The sequence below is a fragment of the Peromyscus californicus genome, unplaced genomic scaffold (genome assembly GCF_007827085.1).
Source record: "Peromyscus californicus insignis strain IS unplaced genomic scaffold, ASM782708v3 Scaffold_4__1_contigs__length_199733344, whole genome shotgun sequence".
Taxonomy (NCBI): Eukaryota; Metazoa; Chordata; class Mammalia; order Rodentia; family Cricetidae; genus Peromyscus; species Peromyscus californicus.
In genome coordinates, this window is record NW_026294562.1 from 144294764 (window position 1) to 144313626 (window position 18863).

General features: G+C 41.2%; 1 protein-coding gene across 2 annotated transcripts in view; it reads right to left on the reverse strand.

Moving 5' to 3' along the window:
* Gabrb3 (gamma-aminobutyric acid type A receptor subunit beta3) overlaps positions 1-18863 on the reverse strand; it is a 243481-nt gene that overhangs the window by 33711 nt on the left and 190907 nt on the right. For both annotated transcript variants that reach the window (XM_052712800.1, XM_052712799.1), the window contains exons 5-6: positions 5241-5323; positions 1669-1806 (exon numbers count right to left, since the gene is read on the reverse strand). In XM_052712800.1, the coding sequence (XP_052568760.1) occupies positions 1669-1806; positions 5241-5323 (221 nt within the window). The remainder of the gene's footprint in view (positions 1-1668; positions 1807-5240; positions 5324-18863) is intronic.

The window sequence follows — 18863 nt, forward strand, 5'->3', positions numbered from 1 at the left end:
TGCAATGGCCTTGCAAGTCAATGTATAGCTTGAAGACTGTAAAGTCCATACTTAGTCTGACTTCCTTTTCTGAACAAATCAAAACAGGTGTTTCAAAGAACAATGCCAGTCCAGAGCCAGGCTAAGGGCTGCCCAGTCCACACCCTTCCCTGGGCTTCTGAGACAGAACTGTATGAGATTCTTATAAAAGTATGGTCTGGTCACAAAGGAAACTTTGTAGACAAAGGCAGGCACCAGCAGAATCTCTCTGCTGTGGGAATACTATCAATGTACCAGTGTACTCTGTGCAGACCTTTTGCACATAAGTCTTGGGGCACAATTTTATACATAATAAATGAGTAACTTTCTTCAATGCATCATAGTACTTTTCTTGATTGTGCACAAAGTTCCTTAATGCTAAGCCAGAAATCCTGATCTTTCTCCCTCTCCACCCAAAGCAAGCACTTCAGTGTGTCTCCCCAGATCTGCAGACCATAGCTAAGCAGCTTTGCATACAGAGGGACCTGACTTAAGAATTCTAGCTACTGTCTCTGCTAACACATTGACTCATAGAAACCAGGCTGGAGAAGGGAGACACAGGTCAAAACGTTGAGCCATTGTACAGGTACTGAATTACTAATGTTCCCATCTCAGGCAGGAAGCAAGCTTGGAAAGGGCTGGGTGTGCTGTGAATAGGATCAGTCACTCCTGGGGACACACATTCTTGCTGTCAAGGGAAGAATAAGCTGTGAGTGGAGATGGAAGTAGATTGAGGCGCTGTACAGCAGCCACCTGACCCAGCCAGGATAACTGTGACGGAAGGAAGAGGGCAGAGGGCCTCCTAGAACAAAGTGACATGAAGGTGAGATGAAGCAGACCCAGTAAACAGAGGAGACAGCAATCACCCACAGGCACCAGGCAGACAGCAAAGGGCCAGTTTCTTTAAGACCATCACAGCCTGAGCCTGCTTCATAGCCGTTGGCTTTTGTTCAAATATATGGACAGTTCTGCTTTTCCTTAGCATTTTCAGCACTGTTTGTTGACATGACTATTCTTTATAGTTTGCAAAATACTGTCATTTATCATCTCAATTATCATGCAGAACATGCACCAAGAACAAAAAGCAACTGAGATACCACCAAAGCCATAAAATACATGTGATAGTAACTTAATCAAACCCCAGCAAGCACAGACAGAAGAGCAGAAGACATCTTCTCTGGCTATGGATAGCTAGAGAAAAATGGCAGTGAATCTTCTCAGGCCATGGTAACCTTAACCAGACAGTGCTTGAAGAAGACCATGTGTAAAGGGCGGGGTTGGCAGCATGAACCTCTGTTGTCCTGGATGAGAAGGTGACCAGCTCCTGGGAGAACGTCTCCTATCATCCTAGTCCTTTTCTTTATCTTCAAGGCCATCAACATCCTCTTTTCTAACTTTACTTAGGACATCAAACATGAACCAGCTACTTACTCATCCACTGTCATATCTTCCACAGCATACCCTGGGGAGTGTCTCATTCTCAGGTGGTCCTTCACATGTACCAATACTTTTTGTATACACACTAAAGGAATTCATGTGATGGTCAATGCTGACAATACATGCAAGCCAGCCAGCATACACTTCACTAAGAGACCACACCATCAGTGCAGCCAGCATCCTAGAGGGACAGAGAGTAGACACAGGAGTCACCTGTGGCGAAGACAACATTCCTGGAGACTAGACGGTGCTCCACAATGGAGAACTGTGGGAGCTCGATCCTTTCCACGCCAGTGACAGCCTTGTCCCCGCCGCGCCAGTAAAATTCAATGTCGTCCGTGGTGTAGCCATCTACCAGGAGAGAGAAGCAGGGACATGGTGGATAGGAGACACTGTCATATTATAACCACGAGTAGCCCAAGAAATTATCTTCGTTAAAAGGAAATAATGGCTCTACTACATTTAAAAAATAGTTAATGTACACATCTGTGAGAAATGTGAAATTAGCTTTTAGGTCTTCTTGTGCTACCTCCACAATATGATTTGTACCAGGATGGTCCTGAAAGGAAAAGAACTGGGGTTGTGGGAGATTCCAGCTTGGAAACAGAGTTCTGAGTGGAAAGCACGAGATTACAGACACCTGGAGAAAACCCAGCTGAGGATTTGAACACATCTTCACAGTGAGGAATAAGATGGTGGGGGAACGTAGGTATGGAGGATTCAGGGATGGCTGTAGAGACTAAGGGGCAACTTTCCAATCAGCGTCTAGTGACAAGAGCTCTTTAAGGTGCCTGCCCACTTCAGAAATGCTCTTGCTGGGAGACTCCTGCCTGAGTTACCCTGGTGCAGGTACCCTCATCACAAAGAGAGTGATGACAAGAAGGGTTGTATCTCTCACCCAGCTCTGGGGACAGTTCTCACATTCCCCTGAAAGGCAGCAGTGCTCCTTGAGAATGAGTGAGTCAATGGGAAACAAAGTACAGTCTTATCTAACCCTCCAGGAGTCTCCCAGATCACAGCAGATTATGTGCTTTTTATTTCTGTTTCTCTCACTTTGTATTCGTTATTTTTGTCTCTTTTATTCCTCCCTCTTTTCTTCATCTTGTTCCCCCCTTTCCTTCTTCTACTTTCCCCTCCATCCTCCTCTTTCTCTCTTTTCAACCTTCCTTCTCTTCCCTCCCTCCTTCCTCCCTCCTTCCCTTATTTCCTATGTTCCCTTCCTGTTTCCCCCTTGAGTCAGGTCCCATGAACCAGGACTAGATGCCCTACACCATCTGCTAAGAGCTGGAATCACAGACCACCAAAATTCAGATCTGATGAAAAATATCACTGCTATGTAATAGAATTTTGGATTTGAACATATATAAAGCAAATCTATCTGGTGCTTTCACAGCCCAGTTCCTCAGCACTGACTGCTCTCGCAGTGGTGATCACAACCCTAGAGCACTCTGCTATCCCTCTGTGTAGAGCACAGTGTGGGACCTGCTGTTTAGTACCTTCCTTCTGGCTTTCAGACCTGACAATGTCTTCTCTAATAAAATGCTCAGCCAATTACACCACTCCTATACCTAAAGCTCTCAGTTGTTTTCTATGCAATGGGCAAAACAAGCCTAAACTTCTCACAAGGACCCCAGGAACTTACAAGCCCTACTCCAGTATGATGCTCTTCCCTCTCCCATTACCCGTCCATATACAGGCCTTTTACTGCTCAGAGCAGCTCCTGTGCCCAGGGCAGCTGTGCTTTCTGCAGAAGGCTTTCACAGGTGTTCAAACAGTTCATTCTTCTCCAGGTCACATTGTGACTTACTGAACACTTTCTGCAGAAGCTGTCCATAAGAACCCACCTCCTGAGCAACCCCACAACCTCCCACAATCCTTTGTTCTTCAAAACACTGACTGCTCTGTTTGTCTGTTTCCCATCTCTCTGGATCACGTGAACAGGGAGGAAAGCATTTTGCCTGTGTGTTCTACATGTACCTGTTCTTACAACAGCGCCTGCACAGGGCTGGCGTGCAGCTTTACAGGAGAGTGCTTGTCTCACATGTGTAAGGCCCTGGGTTTATTCTCAGAAAGAAAAAACAAAATCAAAGCTAAACGACAGTGCCGGCATACAGTCGAAGCCTGCAAAGTATGTGGGGATTAATTAACGGATCAACGATTTTGTACTCAGCTGGAAAACAAAGTCCCCATTTTTTCCATTCCACTCCCAAGACAGAGAGGCCGGCAGAAAGGGGTCCCCTTCTTGTCACGGGGTGCTTTCACAGGACAAGCTCTCCCTTACCCAGGGGATCTCTTTTGCTCATCACCCACTGAGATCAGGCCATACACCCAGAGGTCACACTATGTGTCCAGGAAATTGGAGCTGAAGCTGCTTCCTAAATAAACTCATCTTCACTTCCTTAAAATTTGTATAATCTCAGGAGAGACTACGGTGTCTAGCCACACAGAAGCTATTTGATTTCCTAGGATAATCCTAGGAACTATGGGGATCACCAACTTTCCTTAGAGCCTTCTAAGCTCCTCTGGCCAAAGTCCCCAGAGGTTTCAATCCTTCATCATTGGATGGGATTTTATATTCCTAATTCCTGAAATCACAGCTGTCAGGAAGCATGGACCCTGGCACAGTATAGAAGGGAAGGGGACAGTATGGCCAGCTGCAGCCTCCCACTGTGCACTCCCTCAACATAGGGAAGTATCATATACCCTCCTCCACCACAAATACTTCCAGTGATACCAAAAAGGCCACTTCACTTAAGTGTTGAAACCTCAGTAGAACACCAGTTGAGACTAATAATAAACCAGTCTGTGAGAGACTCAGAACAAATACTTGTTAAGACTAGTAATAAAACAGTGTGTGACAGGTCAGGATCAATAGGTGGTACCATTCGGGTGGCAGGAGGCACATCTTGTTAGATGTTAGCAACACAGCTTCAGCTCTCCCATAGAGGCACACAGCACTGAATTATCAATAAGGCATCTGAACACTCCTCAAATTGAAGAAAATTGCCAAGATGCAGAAATGGCCAGCTTGTAAGGCTGTGATTCTGATGGGAAATGAGTTTTACTCCGACTGCCCAGGGTCCCAGCAGTCCAGCCACTCAAGCATGATGAAGCAGATTGTAGGAAAATTGCATCTCAGTGTTTGCTCTCTTCTCGTTGAATGGATTGAGATGGGGAACATTTGTTTTCTCCTATATACAGCACAGAAAACAGACTCTTTAATCAGATTAGAATGAAGTACTCTTTTATACTGAGTCACACACACACACACACACACACACACACACACACACTTCTGTCTTTCGATCTTTCTGCTTCTCTTTCTCTTCTTTTTGTGTCTCTGTCTTTCTCTCTTTGTGTTGACAGTAAAATTGGTAAGAGTTGCCGGGCGGTGGTGGCGCACGCCTTTAATCCCAGCACTTGGGAGGCAGAGCCAGGTGGATCTCTGTGAGTTCGAGGCCAGCCTGGGCTACCAAGTGAGTCCCAGGAAAGGCGCAAAGTTACACAGAGAAACCCTGTCTCGAAAAACCAAAAAAAAAAAAAAAATTGGTAAGAGTTAATTCTTTAATACTCTGTTTTGTTTTGTATGTTGGGAATGATATACAGGGCCTTGTGTGTAGTAGGCAAGCATTCTACCATTGAGGTACTCCCCCGAAGCCTAATTTTAATATAGATAAAATTATCAGAGCATTATGGATAATTTAGTATAGATGCTAACTTATAACAACAACAAAAGACTTAAAAAGTGAAGGGCAAGAAAAAGGAAGGTGTATTATGATACGCACAGCTTTCAATTTCCAGTGTGCAGTTTTGCTCATCCAGTGGGTATCTTCTGAGGTCCATCATGCATGCTGCCGTGGTGGTGATCCTGAAACACAGAGTTAGGAATGGCATTAGAGGTGTCTTGAGGAACAGAGGAGGGAAACTGTTTCCAGACAGACACAAGTCACATCCACATAAGCCCCCCTTCCCAAAGTCCGCCTGACCAAAGTTTCCCTCAAGGCACACTGAGAATTTTGAATGAGTAAGGAACTCACTGAATGCACTACTTGAATATGTTACAGGACAGCTTTATCAAGAAAGCAATGCTATGCTTAATTTCACTTCCTTTAACTGTTTTAAATTGACATTTAAAATATATTTGTGTTAATGGTGTGTGGAGCAATATTTAGAAGTATGCACACATGACAGAATGGAAGTGAAGAGTGAACTCCATCTACAATCCGGAAACGAAATACATTTTTCTGAATCATGGAATTATTTACCCAAGTTTCATCCTATTCACTAGAACAGAGTCTACAATTGAGAGTATTAGCTTTTACTACTTGTTGTCTTATTCATCTCCCCCAAACAACCTGAAAGCACATACACACGTATGCACATGTGCATACATTGCTAGGGGCATTGTGCTTAGCAGTCTCCCACTCATTAGGACACTGCATAGAGTCTGAATGACAATGATGTTTCAAAACTGGATAGGAAAGCCGTATAAGTGAGGAAGTAAGTCTTTCTCTCCAACAACTCTTTCTGCCATCTAGGACTTATTCTGACCTTCCCATGTTGGTGTAATAATGATCTTTTTATGTAGGGAGAGCTCCTGCAGAGCTGCAGCTGGTTTGATTCCAGAGTTAGCACCTAGCTTTGATCTGCCTTTTGTGACTGCTACTTTTTGGGTCCAGTACCTTCTGTCTAAAATATGTAAATCCTATCTAAGAGTTTCCTAGGGGTTCAAAGCCTACACAAACTTGGTTTCAGGAGGACCCAGCAAACCAGGATGTCCCTTAACTGAGAATTTGTATTTGGTGTTGTTTCTTTGGAGAGCTTGGAAAAGAAGTTTTGTTATATGGAAATTGATTTGCTAAAGATATAAATTGTATAACAATAAAAAAGCCCTTTGCTAAATGACAGTAAGTCAGTCCGCCAGAGGCTGATCTCCTGCAGCTGGAAAAGGCTAAAACTCATCCTTAGATTGTCTCTGTGTCTTCTTTCCACTGCCACATGAACCCACACCTGATACAACATTTGTATCTATTAACTTAGAAATAATGCAAAATGTGTGTTCATAATTTTTCTTTCTTTGGAAGAAATACTGAGAAAACTCCATGAGTGTAGAGAATGAGACCCAAGAGCCTGCATGCTGCAACAGGAAAGCAGACAACTGAGGGACCAAGGAAAGAACAGGCTCTGTTGGGCTGCAGGAGAAAGAAGAGTAGGGGCAAGGGATGACGTCAGGACAGGAAGAGAGAGGGCAAGGCTGTGCAGCATGGCAGAACCTCTAGCTCAACTCTCACAGGCTTGGCAAGTAGCCGGAGTGACTGCTGGGAAACTTGCACCATTGAGCCCTAGCAGAAATGAGAAGGGCAGGGAGTTTCAGAGTGCAGAGTTGGGAGCTCAAGCCTCGTGAATGGAGCTTGCCCAGTTTGAGAAGTCCTTGTGGCATCTGGCCCTATAATCCCCAGTCTTCCCACCCATGTCCTGATAGGTAGCTTTCTGTCTTTCTTTTCTTCTTCCCCTTTTTTCCTCCATCCCTCTCTTTTCTCTCTCCTATTCTCTTTCTTTTTTATCTATCTGTGTATAGTGAATACATACATAATGACAATAAAGATACATAATATTAAAGTAACATATATGTATAATCTATTTCTTCTTTTCCTCTTTTCCTTTGTTTTTCTCTTCCTTTCTTCATTAACTTTCCTTCTTTCTTCTTTGTTAATGTTCTTTTGATTGTTTTTGTACTAGGACATCAGCCAGCTATAGCTCTATTTAGGTCTGTGCCATGTACTTAAACATTTACCATTTCACCAACTGCTTAGTAAAGTCTATTATTATTTTTATTTATTATTATCCTTTCCATTTGCAGATGAGCAAGCAGAGCTTGGAAGAGCAAGTTGCTCAGAATATCCCTATTTTCCTAGTGGGCAGAGAGATCTGGGATCCAGGCAGCCTGTACTGTGCACTCTAGCGAATCTTTGATGCCTCCTTACCTTTGTATTAGTTTCTTAGATTACCCCCAAATCCTGAAGAAGACAGATGTGAGTATGAATTGTGATGTCCCTGGCTAACTAGTTGCTGATCTTGCCAACCTTCTCAAATACAGCCAGAATCAAAAAAAAAACTCTGGTCCTGTTATCTCTCCTCATTGTCCCCTATGTCAATGTATTTGTTGCATTAAGCACCATTTGCAAAAGGGCACACCCCACCCACTTGACTGGCTGGTTGGGTTCTTTTCTATTTGGTTTGAGTCTATTAAGTCAGAGCTTAACCTGTCCTGCCCACAGCCATCTTTTGGTACCAAAACAACACCCCCTGCCCCACAGCAATCGACCCACAAAAAAATCACAGTATAAATGACTTTGGAGATTAAGGAAGCAATCTAGATTGGAATTATTGGCAGAGAAAGGTATCTTGGCCCTTCTTGATTTCAAGGTGTTGGGTGTGAGTCAGCAGGGGACACCAGCCCACAGGCAGGCATTCTCAGGAAGAGCCCTGGACCCTTTTATAGTTGCCATGGGTTTAGTTTTCAAGGATGGCTCACTGTTCAAGAGTCTCAGGTGAGCCCCTGCTTCCAAAATTAAGTAGCTGCTGTGAATCTTTTTGTTGCAGAGTGAAACCCTACAGAATCCAGTCTACTGCCTGCCATGAGCTTGACAGCTTCACCTCAATGAAGACCACAGTGAAGCATGCCTTCTGCTCTAATTTCAACCTTGTCACAGTGACAGAACCAGGGATGGTTCAGCACAAGTGTTCTGACAAGCTTCTCTCTCTGTGGTCAAGGCAGCTCTACATGCCCACTGTCCATCTCCAGGTAACCACTACTCCCAGTTCCTTCCAGCTGCCCATGTCATCTCTCACTCATCTACATTCCAGAGTGTCTGGAAGCCAGGTGCTTTGGGTAACAGAGGAAATTGTAATTTTTTTGAGGTTTAGGAGCTCACGGGCTTAGGCTGAGCACCTACACATTCTTAAGCAAGTACTGACAGAGAAATGTAGAGGCCACAGGGCATAAACCAGTGATTCAGTTATCCAACCTTTTGTGTTTTATAGACTATGTAGGGAAATACATTTACAGGAATGTCTAAAGCCTTTTGCTATGGAAGCTCCTTGAGGATGCTGATGGAAAATCACCAGGGCAAACTGCCTGCCCTGACCCCAGCCCCTGGATTAGCCTCACTACAGAGGCATTATTTATCTCTCTTAATTCTAGATCAACCCTGCAACTTGCTTTGTCTGGTGGGTAGTATATGGGACAGCTTGCTAGTCACAAGAGGAACTGGTCTCCTGTTCCTTCCTCTAACATGAGAATGCTATGCCAGATAAGTCTACTGGTCCAGGAGAACTGACATGAAGACAGGCTTGAGGTGCATTATCTTTTCAGAGACCACCTCAGTAGGCTAGCTGTGACCACTCATCTTAGCCTGTGGGGGAGCTAGCCAAGGCCAGTAGATATACTTGTTAACCCTCCAGAAAAATGAGCAATGCACACTTACCATGTGCATTAAGGTTTTCCAGTTGCTTGTTAAACTGCAGTGATGTAGCAGTTGGTAACTACTCCTTAGTGGAGAATTTTCCCTAAAACAGAGGTGTCTGTTTCTGCATTAAAACAACAGAGACAGTGCCTTTATGCACCCAGTCACTTCTGGCGGAGGAGACAGGCCAATTTCTCTCCTATCTATTTGTAAAGGATCTGAGGGCAGAGCTACACAAAGGACCAAACCAGCATTGTGCTGAAAGACAAAATGAAGAGCACAGCATTCTCTACTCCCAGCCAGGAAAGTAGTTACACAGGAACCAAGACCAAGGAATTCTTAAGGAAAATATCCAAGGCTCAGCCCTCTTAGAGAAAGAGCAGAAAAGATTGAAAGAATCTGAAAAGCAGTTTGCATCTCTCCTACTATCTTGATCCGATTAGGATGCTTAGGGATGAGTCTCTCTAAAAGCACACTACCCCCACTATACTGCTCTAACTATGGTGCTTGGGGGCTGCTTGCCTGTGTTTACTGTGTCCTTGGATGCACAGAAGTTCCTTGAACATTGCAGTTACCCAACTTCTCTGTTTCATTTCTCCTGCTTGTGCTTTTGGTGTCATAACCGAAATTCAATGCCGTGTCCAATGTGATGCACCCATGCCTCTTTTCTTCTAAGAGTTGTATAATTTTAACCCTTCAGGTTTGGATCCATTGAGTTGATTTCTGTAGTGTCAGAGTCACTCCTTCACATATGTTTTCCAGTATTTCCCAGCATCATTCACTAAGACAACTTCCTACTATCCCATGGATACTGTTAGGATCCTTGTCCAAATTCATTTCATGGAGCTGGAGAAATGGCTTGGCAGTTAAGAGCACTTGTTCTTGCACTAGATCTAGTGTTCAAATCCCAGCACCCACATGGTGGCTCACAGCTGTCTGTAACTCCAATTCCAGAGTATCCAACATCCTCTTTTGGCCTCCTTAGACACTGCACAAAAATGGGGCATAGAGAAACGTGCAGGAAAAATGCCCCACCATAACATAATAAAAAATTAGCTTGAAATAGTTCAATATATTTCAAGATTTATTTCTGGGTTATCCATTCTATTTCACTGGACAGTATGTCTACCCTTATGACAAGTGGTTTGTTTTGACTAACATAGTTTTGTAGTAAATTTTAAAATTACTAACTGTGAGGCTTCCATCTTTCTTTTGAAAGGTTATTTCAGACACTTGTAATCACGTGAGATTCCATAGGGAATTAGAATAGGAGTTTCCATTTCTACAAATGTAATGCTATTGCATTTTGGTAGGGCTTATGGTGAATGTGGAGATAGCTGGGGTAGTACTGTCACCTTAACAATACGTATTTCTATCCAAGACACAACTTGTCCTTTTCAGTTACATCTTCTTCAGATTCTTTTACAACACTTCATAGATTTTAGTGTACAAGTCTTTCATTCTGTGACTAAAATGTCATTGTATAGTGACAACATGTCTATAACCTCAGCAATCAGGAACCTGAGGCAGGAAGATTGAAAGTTTGTGGTCATTCTGGGCCACCTAGAGAGAACATGTTAAAAAAAGCAAACGTGAAGGTTGAAATGGACCACACCTGTAGGATATGAAGGAGAGGCAGAGGTAGGGGGATAACACAAGAGTTGAGAGCAGCCTGGGAAATAGCTTTGGAGCAGAGAGATGGCTCACCAGTTAAGAGTGCATACTACTTTCACAAAGGATCAGAGTTCAGTTCTCAACACCCACATCAGACAGTCCACAACCATTTATAACTTCAGTTCCAAGGGATCCAAAAGCCTCTGAGCTTTGCAAGTACCTGAATTCATGTGCCAGTACCAACCCTCATCACACACACAATTTATACTCAGTTAAACGTATTTTTTAAACCTCATTAACAAAGAAAAACGAAATTCGTATCTTGTTAGGCGATCTGCTTTCTTACCTCCCTTTTAAGACCATTCATGGTGACACAGAAATACTGCTGGCTTCTACCTGTGCATTTCGTCTTCCACAATTTTTCTGAATTCATTTTTAGCTACAATAGACTGGAGTATTTATACAATCCTTTGGCTTTTACACATGGTCATGCTGTCTGTGAAAAGTAAGTTTATGTCATTCTTTCCTACTTTAATAGCAGTAACAACTGAGTATCTTATTCTTGATTAGGGAGAGGTTTTCAGTCTTTCACTCTTATGATCTTATGCATTTCATACACAACTAAGTCACCTAATCAAATTTACTCCTTGTGCACTGCAAGTCTTTTCATAAAAATATGTTAAATTTTGTCTTATTTGGTCTACTTGAGTTGAAATGATCATGTGTTATTTTCTTCATTTTATTTGTACAGTATATAACACTGATTTTTCATGTGAAATTACTTTGCAACATTTTGCCACTTGATTAAGGTTTATATTGGTGGTTTTGGTTTGTTGATACTTTGTTGGTTTTTGCATAAGTATTCACAAGGGATGCTATCTGCAGACTCCTCCTGTAGCTCTTGGCACTGGCTTTGATACAACTGGACTGCTGGCCTCACAGGACAAAGGAGAAGTGAGCAAGAGCCCACCTTCTCTTCAGTATTTTGAAAATACTTTAGTTAACTAGTGTTAATTTTAGTTTTTCAGTGTTCGGTAGAATGGACCACTGAAGCCGTTCAGTGTGGAACTTTCACTTTGAGAAGTTCATATTTTCTATTTTATGCACAATTCCATTTTGGTAGGTTTTGTGTTTCTAAAATATGTGTTCCTCTCATCCAATTTGTATAATTTTATAGCACATAAGCTTATTATGTCCCTCTTGTTTGTCTGTAAATAATTGTTAGGGAAGCCCCATGTTTAAAAAAATCTGATTTCCGTTATTTGAATCTTCTGTCTTTTTTCCTTGTCAACCTAGATAAAAGTTTGTCAGTGTGTTGGTTGGTCTTTACAAAATACCCAGTTTGTGTTCCACTCCATTATAAAAAGGGGGATTGATAATTTTATTTATCTTGCAAAGCACTGAAAACACATTCACCATTAGTGGAAACGTGCTTTTATTCATGAACAGTTTTTTTCCCCTATGCACATTTAAGCTTACACTTGGCTTTGTGTCTGGCTCTCCACAGGGAGGTGGTAAGGAGAGCACAGGGACTTTTATTTCCCTACCCTCTACCCTAACACAAAAGTTTCCATAAATCCTGCAGTAAGAAATCTCAAATCTCTGGGCCCACAGGAACAAAAAGAAAATCTGCAGCATCCTAGGACATGACAAAGTAAACACAAAACCAAACTTTCAGTGGGATTCTGGGGCCATGAGGAGTGCGCCCTCGGGAAAGGCTTCAGCCATTCCTGTGTCCCTTCACTGTGCTTCACTCTATCACATGGGACTTCCAGCTGTAGGTTTTGGTGGCCACCTCCCCCTATTTCAGTTTCTTACAGTCTCTGATAGGAGAAGATTCACCTTTTTAGTGAATGGTCTACCTGGACAAACTACTCTCGGAACTCAGCACAGAGAAATGGTATAGTTGCTACCTCTCCTTTCCATTTTGTGACACTTTGCCTCCTCTGTTTTGTTGCTCTGAGGTTTAATATGTCCACAGTTGCTGTATCTTCTTGGTGGCTCTTTTATCAACGTCTAGTGTTTCATCTTTTGCTAGAGTTTTTGACTTAGAGTTGGTTTTCTTTTAGATCAACGCCATTGCCTCACATCTTCTTTGGCTACCATTTGTATGAAATACACATTTTCATGCTTTCACTTTCAACTTACTTAGATCTTGACTCCAATCTGTATTTAGAGTCTGTGCCTTCAGATTACCTTTTGTAGACAGTGTATAATTAGATCCTGATTTATTTCTAGATGCTCTGCTCTGTCAGTCTCTAGCCTTTGATTGGTTTAATCCATTTACACTTAAAGTAATTACTAATAAGAAAGGACGGACTTCTACAGCAATGCTACTTGCTTTCTTTATGATTGGGAGTTTTTCCTGCTCTCATTTCTTTCACCTACTTTATTTGTTGTTTAGCAGATTTGTTAGCACGACATGATTTCCTGCTCATTTCATTTGCAGCTAGTTCACAGATACATTCTTTTTGGTTACCATGCATATTAAATTTAACATCCCAAATTTATAGCAATATACTTTGTTCTAATACATAATCTTCAATTATCTCAGCACCCCTTATACCACTGGCATTAGAAACTGTGTCTCTGAACACGGTATACCAGTAACATTGATTATAACTCCTTGTGTGTATTTTTTTGGTGGTGAGTGGTGTCAGTGAGACAGTGCTTTAGCTATATAGCCAAAGCTGGCCTAGACCTTGCCACAACATAGTAAAGGCTTGTGATTTTCCCACCTCAGCCTGCAAAATGCTAGTGAATCCATCATTTAAGTCCGATAGAGACTAAAAGTTCAAAAGTGGAATTACAAATCTTTTAGTAACATTGGTTTTCATTCTTTATCACTGGACATCATCACAGCTTCATATGTCTTAGCATTAATGTCCAGTATCTGTCCCTTTAAATCTGAACACTTGAATACTCACTGGAACACTTCATTTAAAGCAGGCCTATTAAACAGAAACAAACTATCTCAGGATTTATTATCTGGGAGAATCGCCATTCCTTCTCACTTTTAAGAGCCGTTTTCATGTACAGCATTGTGTGTAGACAGCTTCGCTTTCCTAGCCTATATAATCATTATCTAACTGGTTTTTGGCACCCAATGTTTCTGGTGATAAAATGGCATGTAATCTTTTTAAGAATCCTGTATCAGAGATGAATCCTTTTCTCTTGATGCTGTCAAGATTGTCTCTGTACTTAGCATTTGAAATTTTGGTAATAATGTGCCTCGTCATAGATCTCTCTGTTTCTATCCCTACCGGAGTTCACTGAGATTCTTGGATTTTTACATTTATATCATCCATCAAATTGGTGATGCTTTCAGCCATTATTTCTTCAAAAGTCTCCACTCTCTCTCATCTCCTAGGATTCCTGTAAATTTTGATTTACTATTGTTTTCTCACAAGTTTGCTGGGCTCTGTTAACTTGACTTCTTTCTTCCTGTTTCCTGTCCCTTAGATTCAACCACTTTAGTAGCCACAGTTTCAAGTCTATGTATTCTTTCTTTGTGTTCAAATCTACGGTTGAATCCTGTTAGTGGATTAATCACTTTAATTACTTCCGTTTGGTCTCTTTTTATAATTTCTATTTCTTGGTTGATTTTGTGCATTTCACTCACATACAGTCATCAGTTCCCTCAGTTCTTTGTTCATCTTTCTCTTCTCTCTCACCTGGGGTGCTAAGATGGATGGTTTAAAGTTTTATCTAGGAAATGTAATGTCTAAGAAGCTGTCAATTCATTTTGTTCCTTTGAGGTAAACAAATTTTTCTCCTTCTTTGTAGGCCTTTTGCTGGAAGTTAGGAATTTGATTATAGTAGTGTGGTGAATGAAAATCAGATCACTTCTCTCAGTCTTTGCAGACTGGCTGTGCAGTGGAGCATGCTGCAGCCATGCTCTTAGGCTTGCTTTGTGCCAAGGCACCAGACCTAAACAAAACTGAAGGTTTCTCAGGACTTTTAGGACCATATGCCTTTCCTTGAAATGGTTATGAATTTTAAATTCCCTTGTCTATAGGAATATTTTTTTTCTATTTTTCCAGCTTTTACTCCGAGCTTTTCATGGTTTCTTTCCCGTTCTCAGGAGGGGCATCTGAGCATCACTGTCATTTTGTAGCCTTTACAAGCAGGGGCATTCTCTTTCATTAGCTACAGTCTGAATTCAACAGAACAGAGCATTCCTTGCTGTATGTATTCCATATACAATTTGGAATATAACTTTTAAAACAAAGGTCTCATCTCTTCCTTCTGATGTTAGGGAAGAAATAAGAAATGGAATGTGATGCTCTTAACTCTGCTAAAGAGGTGTTTGAGAACTAGAAAGCAAATATTGCCCAAACCTTCCTGCTGAACACAGTTTTTCTTGATTGTGTGTTCGGGCCATTGCTATGTACCCTGGGCTTCTGTTTCAGGGATTGTACAAAATTGCCTCAGAGAGGTTCTCTGTTTCCATGTTTCTATGGGGAACAGAATCCTGAAGGCTTTTAGTCTCCATTCTCCCACTCCCAATCCCTAAGAGAATAATCTGTAGAGACAGGAGGGTGTTCATGAAAATAGAGCAGAGATGATCAAAGCTTAGACTGCAAAGGTAAAAATAAAGCAGCCATTTACTCTGCAGCCTAGGCTGTCACATAAGTTATGGCAACCGCACTGCTCCTGCCCTCTGAGTCCTGGAATCATAGGAGTGGAATCATAGCTTCATGGCCTAGCTTAAAATAAATATTTTGACAACTCAAAAAAATAACCAAGATTATAATAAAGCAATATGCTCTTCATGGTAATAATTGATTAGAAAATCCAAACTAAAACATTTTCCTGAAAAACATGAATTTTCAAGGCAGACAAGAAAACATGAAGAGACCATAAAAATAGTAGGGAATTTCAAGGTAGTATGTATTTTTTAAAAAGAGGATATTCTGAGCAACTCTACAGCAGAATTTGAAAAACCAGATAAAACAGGCAAAAAGTTCCACCTACAATAAGTCCAGTATGAAATAAGTAGTGTGACTGTTCCTAATCCTTGAAGGAAAATGTTTCATCATTTTAATGTGTTGGAACAAATTTCCTTCACAAGAAAACCTGATAAGCATTTAAGGATGAAATTAAATCTAATTTCCATACACATATACTAAAACAAAAACAAACACCATCCCCACATTTCAAATTATACTGTAGAGTTACAGTAATTAAAACAGCATGGTCTGACCTCAAACAGACTAACTGAACAGTAGAATAGAACTAAGGACTACAATATAAGCCCATATCCTTAAAGCTACATGATTTTTGATAAAAAGACCACAAATACACATGAGAGGAAAACAAGCCCAGCATCCTCAACAGTATGGTACTTGTCAAGCTGAACAACTACCATGTAGAAGAATAAAACTGGATACTTCTTTATCTCTCAACCTTCACAAAACTCAACTCCAAATGGGTCAAAGATCTCCACAGAAGATCTGGCACCCTGAGTCTGACAGAGGACAAAGTAGGAAATTCAACTGGACTCCTTGGCACAGGAAGAAGTTTCTGAACAGGACCCTGATAGTGCAGGCATCAAGACCACCAATTAGAAAATGGGATCTCATCAAGCTAAAAAAGTGTCTGTAGACCAAAGGACACCATCGTTCAAGCAAATTAGCAGCTTACAGAATGGAAAAAAAGGCTTTTTTACTAGTTATACATCCCATAGAGAGTTAGTACCTACATTTTATAAAGAACTCAAGAATCTAAACATAAAAAACCCAAAACAAATAAACAACAACAGCAACAAAAATGGCCTAACTAAAATGGGGCATGGAACTAAACACAGAGTTCTTTAAAGATGAAATATAAATGGCTGAGAAACATTTTGGAAAAATGTTCAACATCCTTACTCATCAGGAACATCCAAATTAAAACTTCTTTGAGATTTCATCTTATCCCAATTAGAATGTCTAAGATAAAACTACAAATGACAAAAGATGCTGCCATGTGGAAAAGGAAAACATTTGCTCACTGATGGTGAGAATGCAACTTGGTGTGGCCACAAAGGAAATAAAAGATTTCTCAAAAAGAGAGAAAAAGATCTACCACGTGATCAAGCTGTAACACTCTTGGGCATATACTCAAAGGATTCTATCACCTACTGCAGAAATACCTGCCCATCCAAGTTCATTGCTAATCTCATAATACCCAATAAATGAAAACAACCTTGAAGTCCATCAGTTGATGAATGGATAATGAAAATGGAGTGCATCATCATTGTTGAATGCTATCTCATTGCTAAGAAAAACAAAATTATGAAATTCTCAGGTAAATGGATAGAGCTGGAAATCACCAGTTGGTGACCTAATGATCACTGCATTAGATAAGTTAGGGCCAGGAAGACTAATATCCCATGTTTTCTCTTACCTATGGATGTTAGCTTTGATTTGTCAGATATGTGTATTTCTTTAGAAATAGCCATAAATGCCCAGGAAATTGGTAAGGGGCCATAGGGAGTGCTTTGCAATGAGACAGTGATATAACGAAGTAAAGTGGATGATGAAACAGAAAGGCTTAATTTAGGCGTGGGGTGGGAGTCAGAGTGAAGGAAAGAATATGGGGAGGGATAAATAACACTAAAGACCTTTTGAGAAAATATAGAAGCCTGCAATTGTAGAAACTTCCTAATATGCATGCACGTGCACATATACACACACACACACACACAGACACACACACAGATACACAGACACACACACACACACACATACACACTCATAAGAGTTAAATTGGTGTTACATTATAACAGGGCAACAATGTACTTACTAGAAACCACAGACTAATAAATAAAAAGCTCAATGCCAAGAATGGGCTCTCTCTTTTGGAGTTGGTAGTAGTCCCATAGACCCCAACTGTGGGAGCCAGTTTTCAGGTTCCTCATGGCTTTACCCAGTAGGTCTGCATAAAGAGGATGATTGGACCCTGGGCCTGAGTGCAGGTGTCTGAAATGGTTTGCACTTGGCTGTGCTGGTGGGGAGGTCTTTTGATCCACCCCTTGGCATCTCTATAAATACCCTGGGGCTGAGACATTCAGGGCTCATTGGAATAGGTTTCAGGCCCTCTCACGGCTATCCTTTATTTTCTATCTGTTTATGTTCACAATCTAAATCCTTCTATCTAATGTTTCCTGCTGCTCGCACTCAAGAAAACTCTGGGGAACTGTGGGGTTGGTGGGTAAGCACCTCGCACCCAACATTATAGGCTAGCCAATGCTATTGGTTACCTTCTACACTTGTTCTCATTTTTGAATACACCACATACATGGAGTCATAGAACATGGAGAAATCAAGCTGGTACTCACCTGGAAGCTTCATCTCCATTGACTAACTTTCATAGTGCTGAAAGGTGCTATGTATACTACCAGAGCATAAAAGTAATCATGAATCTTTCCTATTTATAAATAGTGCAAGCCACAACATCGACCTCCCTGGCAAAATATGCCCACTGGTGTAGTGATGGCAAGAACATCATGGGATAAGACAGTTACATTGTGATTGAATTGAAGGCCAGCTCCACAAGAAGAAACTCATGTTTGGTACCATTATCAGGCTACGAACATGGAACTAAACAGGCCATACGCCCCAGAGTTTTATTCTGATAAATGGGCATAATATTAATCTAACTCCTAGTGACTTTTCATTATTCCTATAGATTAAGGCAACTCTCAACACTCCTTAGAGAAACTCCTTTTTTTTTTTTGAGTAGATGGAGATTAACACAGAGATCCACAACTGATCAAGGTTCAGGAAATAAAAAAATGGCAGGATTCTCAGCCCTGGATGGGACATCCATATCATAACCCTCCTCCAAAGGCTCAGGAATCACCATGGAATATGAAGTAGAAAGGTTGTAAAAGCCAGAGGATGTGGTTAACTGCAGCCAAACAGTGATTTCTGGACACCAGACCAAATTTCGTCATGGAGAGGAGAGGTGGCAATGAAGTCTCATCCCCATATTGGGGGAGTTGTTGGCAATGTTTAGCTGCTGGGAGGTGGACAATTGGTTTTCCTTAAGAGTAGAGCCCCTGGTAGGTTGACCATGCTCCTGTGGAAGGCCAAACAACTAAGAATACATGGGCAGCACAAATTGGACTTGACTGTTTTTTAAAGGACACAAAGTTGGTTGGGTATAAGGAAGGGGGATAGACTTGGAAGAAGTTTCAGGAATAAGTAAACATGATCAAAATACATTGTACAAAATTCTTAAAGAACTAATAAAAAAAAGAGAAAATTCTGCCCAAAATATTTCTATGTGTAGGATATTTGCATGCAAATATTTAAAAGAAAATTGACCTTCTTGTGAATA